The sequence below is a fragment of the Cibotium barometz genome, chromosome 20 (genome assembly GCF_041138505.1).
Source record: "Cibotium barometz isolate CiBa-2024 chromosome 20, ASM4113850v1, whole genome shotgun sequence".
In the NCBI taxonomy this organism is placed as follows: domain Eukaryota; kingdom Viridiplantae; phylum Streptophyta; class Polypodiopsida; order Cyatheales; family Cibotiaceae; genus Cibotium; species Cibotium barometz.
In genome coordinates this window covers 39,120,886-39,126,512 of record NC_141065.1, presented here as the reverse complement: position 1 = coordinate 39,126,512, position 5,627 = coordinate 39,120,886, and the positions used below count along the sequence as shown (strand labels likewise).

General features: G+C 39.9%; 1 protein-coding gene across 1 annotated transcript; it reads right to left on the bottom strand.

Annotated features, from left to right (window-relative positions):
• Positions 1 to 1,035: 1,035 nt before the first annotated feature.
• Positions 1,036 to 4,467, bottom strand: LOC147627848 (putative aquaporin PIP2-8). The gene is made up of 4 exons (XM_086814824.1): positions 3,926 to 4,467; positions 2,665 to 2,960; positions 1,762 to 1,902; positions 1,036 to 1,564 (listed from the first exon to the last, which is right to left on the bottom strand). Exons 1-4 carry the CDS (start codon positions 4,200 to 4,202, stop codon positions 1,442 to 1,444), a joined length of 837 nt encoding a protein of 278 aa, XP_086670950.1. The 5' UTR covers positions 4,203 to 4,467; the 3' UTR covers positions 1,036 to 1,441.
• Positions 4,468 to 5,627: the final 1,160 nt, after the last annotated feature.

Here is a 5,627-nt window from a genome sequence, read left to right as displayed (position 1 = left end):
GTGTATGCGCACATGCACACACTTGAGAAGAAGAGAATGGCATGCATGCACACACACATGGGGGAGAGAGAGAGACTTGAGCTTCACAAGTGCACCTAGGGAAGAGAGATCCAAAGATTTTATAAGTTATCGCACTTTAACTTCACTTTAACAATTGCACTTTTATTTCTAAAAATCCCCACGCCCCCCCTTTAGCTTTTATTTCTATATATATATATATATATATATATATATATAGAAAAAGAAGAAGAAGAAGAGAGAGAGAGAGAGACTTGAGCTTCACAAGTGCACCTAGGAAAGAGAGATCCAAAGATTTTATAAGTTATCGCACGTTAACAATTATTGCACTTTTATTTGTAGAAATCCCCCCCCCCCCCTCCCCCCGCCCCCCCGCCCCCCCCAAAATCCCGATGAGCTCGTACATTTGTAAAAGACATAGCAGTTTTTCTATCTAAAAAGTTGAATTAAAAATACCAAGAGCCTTACAGGTTGAAACTTGAAAGAATTCTTATTGTATTGGCACGCGTGGTGATTGAAAACGTATCAAACGAAAGAGTATGAAGGGTAACAAAAAAGAGTATGAAGGGTAACAAAATTCCTACGACAAACCATGTGCAAACAAATCATTTGAAACAAATAGCTTTTTACAAAGCATGCCATGTCTGTAGTATATGATGATGATGCACCGCACTGCTGAAAGGTATCTTATCCCCACAATTTCGAGGTTGATTTGACCCTTTTTAAAGCTCCCTCTCACCACCGTCAAAAGTAGATGCCATGTCCTTTGAGAAAATATACCATTTAAAAATTAGTTCTTATTTTTTTATTACCTAACCATCCTCTAAAGTAGATTCGTAGTTATTTTTTAAACCTAAACAAACCAAAAAATAATAATAATTTTTTTCATGGCCATGACTAATGATTGCCTACATGGCTTTTCTGAAGACCCAAAATTGTGATCAGATCTTTCAGGACTCTCTCCACTGTATTGAGTGGGGCCTTTCTAAATTGTGAATTGACATTGACAACAAATCCTTTAAAATTAAAAGGTGATCCACATCCATATGAAAACAAAAAACAAAAAGACACTATTACAAAATGAAGCAACATGTTCAATGGATTATATCATCATAGATGTATGTATCCAAGGATGCAATTTATGTAAAGGATTTGATCTCCACATCTTAAACTCATCCAATTTGCATCAAGGAGGCTTTGAAGGTGGTTATGGTAGGGAGAGGGGAGAAGGTAGAAAAGCAAAAAGCAAATGATGTGTCGGTTATTTGACAAGGGAAAAAGTTGTGTGTGTGTGTGTGTGGGGGGGGGGGGGGGGGACACAAAGGTTTGACATATTATACAAAGAAATGTTTTTTAAAATAAAACTTTTTAAAGCTTGTGTGGGGGAAATAGATGTAAATAAAAGTCAAGGATGCAAAATGATTTAGATGTTGCTGGCTTGGCTTCGGAAGGAGCCAAATGCTTTGAACGCTCCGGCTCTGAGGATGTACTGATGATATCCGGCTGCCAAGGCTGCTCCAATGAAGGGTCCAACCCAAAAGATCCACTACAAATTAAGCAAGTAGATTAAGGGAAGAGATTAATTCAAAAGATCCACTACAAATTAAGCAAGTAGATTAAGGGAAGAGATTAATTCAAAACACAGCTTAATTAAATACACAGCTTAATTTAATAACATGATGCTAGTATAATTTCCTAAACAAGATTAGCGTACGATTAGTGATCCACTGATTGGTTTCTTACGTGCTCATCCCAGCTCTTTTTGTGGCCGTAGATGACAGCAGCACCGAAGCTCCTTGCTGGGTTGATGCCAGTGCCTGTGATGGGTATGGTTGCAAGGTGAACCATGAAAACTGCAAAGCCAATGGGAAGTGGTGCTAGCACCTGCATAATCACCATCATTAACCTCCCAAAACCTTAATTAACCCACGTCATTATCCTCTCAAATCAGCTCAATTTATTTTACAAGTGCAGATGCTCCATGTACATTATTGTCAAGGATTTTCCTTCAGAGCTTAAATAATTATATAATAAGTGATCAGTTTTACTAAATGCATGATTAAGCTTACATACGTTCTAACCGTACCTTTATATGTACATATGATTAAGCTTACATGTGTACGAACACAACCTTTATATACATACATCTACGAGACCCACACACATACATATGCACATATGCATATTCACATAGAAATCATGCATATAAATGTCACAATTTATTCTCATGCACATAAAGACAAAATACATGTATAATACATAAAGACAAAATACACGTCACAATTTATTCTCATGCACATAAAGACATAATACATGTATACTACATGGGCACATCATGATCCATACATTGAACAAAGTACATGCACATGCTGATACAAATCATTTCTTAAAGATTCTTACACACACATTAATAACATGGACAAAATGGATGGATTGGATGGACTAAATAAACACTTAGATTGCAGGATTAAGCACACAAAAATACATGGATTAATCAACACTTACTTAATCGTAAATCAGTAGGTTATAGATATACTGCTGAAAACATGTGAGTTAGAGAGCCTTGCTGTTGATTGAATGCATGCGCAATGATGATGAAAGACATGATTAGAGTGGGTTGACGTGGTTAGAGTGAGATTAGCTTACAGGGACGTGAGAATCGCGGGCGTTTCTCTTGGGGTCGGTGGCGGAGAAGACGGTGTAGACGAGCACGAAGGTGCCGATGATCTCAGCAGCCAGGCCAGTCCCTTTGGAGTAGCCGGCCGCCACCACGTTCGCCCCACCACCAGACTGCACGTAGAAGCTCCTCTGGAAGGCCTTCACGAGGCCGGCGCCGCAAATCGCCCCCAAGCACTGCGCCACCATGTAGCAAAACGCCCTCGGCAACGACACCTTCCTCGCCAGAAACAAGCCAAACGTCACCGCTGGGTTGATGTGCCCTCCTGCATTCACATCATCGGCCATCACAACAGCCATCAATCATCATAGTACCATCATTAATCAACATAATTACTGCATTAACTACCATAATTACAGCACTAATCATCAAATCGAGCTACTTCCCCTTTGTGAACTCAGCTTATACAGCCTTACTACTTGATTTGCTACTTCCCCTTTGTGAACTCAGCTCATACACTTTTGTTACCAGATTTGGCCTGATATTCTCAGTAGTTACATTTTTTAACAATTTATTCAAATTAAGCATACCCATAGCAGCCCATTTAGCAAATTTAATCTTAGCTTTTCTCGAAATGGTCCAGTTTTTACTATAACAGACACTTAGTTCAGAGGTAAGCTGCAGGACTGAAGTTGCTTTTTAGTTGTTTACTTGATTTACTGGCCTTGGTCGAGCCAGGTTCATCTAGCATGCACTAATATCTATGGTAAAATTCCATATCAAAATAAGCCACTCATACCACTTTGTTCTCAAAATGGAAAAATTTAGGCTAACAATTGGGAGTGGATTTAGCTTAATTTTGTAAAAGTTAACTCTAAAGTTGCCAAAACAGTATTAAACAAGTAGGCCACCACTCATCCGGGCCTCCAAAAATGTATAATTGATGCCAAAAGAAACCCATTTACAACAGCTTACATTTGTTAGATGGGTAGCTTTCAAAGTGCAAATTTACGTTCACATGTGCAAAGTTAAGCCTGGCAACCCTCCCAAAGCCTTCAATTAGGGTGCAAACTAAGGTCACTTGCACAACATTAAGCCTTATAACCCTCCAAAAGCCATGCATTAGGGTGCAAATTAAGGTCACTTGCGCAAAAGTAAGCCTTACAACCTTGCAAAACCCTACAATAGGGTGCAAATTGAGGGTATTTGTGCAACACTACGCCCAATACCTACACAAAAACATAATTTTTTTAAAAAAAACAAGTAAGGCTGAGTGTGAGCAAAACAAACCTGAGATTCCAGCAGTGCAGTAGACAAGGATGAAGATCATGCCACCAAAAGCCCACGCAATACCAAGGAGGCCAACACCACCACAGCTCTTGGCCTCGGAGGCTCCAATGACAGTGGCTATGGTAATGTAGAGGAAGAGGAAGGTGGCAATGAACTCAGCGATACAGGCTCGGTAGAAGGACCAGAGGACAAATTCATTGGAATCTATGAAGGGGGCAGGGGGAGGGTCAGAGTAATCCTTCCCGGGCCTCATCTCCTCACTACCTTCCTTAGCCATCTTAGCTTCTAATTAGCACAAGATTGTGTGTGATTAGTGTGTATAATTCAATGAGTATAAGCACACATGCACCTTCTAGAGGGGACTAGTAAAGAGCAAGCTGCACAATGAGCCCATGAAATACTTGTAGCTCTTCAACGGCTACTACCCACTGATGTAAGCAAAATTGATCACAAGCGTTACTTAATAGAATACACAAGAAGCATCTGGCCCATAGTAAGTGAACAAATTGAGTGTGAAAAAGCTTGCAAACACTTGAGAAGATAAAGGTGAAGGTGGTGTTCACAAGCGTAATAAATAATAGCAACTAATTATTTAATTTTTTCACATGCATCATATTATTTTGCCAATTCCTCCTCGCTCACACTGTTTTAATTAGTCTAGTAAATTTGATGCCAATGCACCAATCAACAGATATATTTACTTGCCTTTTTTTTAAATAATTACGACTTATACATTTGATAGGGATATACATTAAAGAATAAATATTCATAGAAATAATGTATAAGCACTCAGTATAGAATTGTATAAAAATTAGAGAAATAATAAGCACTGTCTAGAGGAATTGCGACAGCGCATAAAGCAATCCACCCTCATGTGGCCATCATACCAACCGAGGTACTTTTAAATTTTAAAGAAATAGCTTTTTTCGAAATATTTGTTGATTGGTCAAGTGGGGCCCTGCCAAGTGGATAGCTTCTTGTGGGACCCGTATACTGTGGGGACAGCCGACCACTTTGAAAAGGCAGTAGCGTGTGGCTGTAATAATGATACCCTTGTGCGCTGGCATCCTGGTCCCACTTTTCCTTTGTCGGAATCCAAAGCCTGAGAACCCTCTCGAAAGTCCAAACCTTTAACCATAGATCAATCTCTCTCTCTCACACACACACACACATACACACACACACACACACACACATACATTCATACACACACACACTGTATGAGGGAGAGAGTAGAAGAACACCCCACTTTGTCCTAGGAGGAAACCCTGTTTTAGTGTAATTGCAACCTAAACCCCTCTGCAATTTGACTTTACCTGTCTCAACACTTGCAAAAATTCGAGAGGTTGGTGAAGAAACACACTTCCACATTTTCCTCTCATCAACACACCAAGAGATAGACAAGCATTATGAGCAATGATACACGCAGATAAAGAAGAAGTGCTAAGTGCGTTCTATAGACTATGAACATGGGACTATGGGCATGCATGCACATGTTATATGTGTTGTGTGTAACTTGTGCACATACACCCACACACACCCACGTGCGTGCACCCTCGCACACACACACAAGAGAGAGAGAGAGAGAGAGAGAGAGAGAGAGAGAGAGAGAGAGAGAGAGAGAGAGAGAGAGAGAGAGAGAGATGGCAGACTTTCACATCGGCAATAATCACCACAAGTTAATCTTTCAATTGAAGCCTTG

Coding starts and splice junctions, on each gene's coding strand:
- LOC147627848 (XM_086814824.1), bottom strand. CDS start 4,202: ATGGCTAAGGAAGGTAGTGAGGAGATGAGGCCCGGGAAGGATTACTCT. Junction 1,903..2,664: donor CCCGCGATTCTCACGTCCCT/GTAAGCTAATCT, acceptor GTGATTATGCAG/GTGCTAGCACCACTTCCCAT. Junction 1,565..1,761: donor AAAAGAGCTGGGATGAGCAC/GTAAGAAACCAA, acceptor CTTAATTTGTAG/TGGATCTTTTGGGTTGGACC.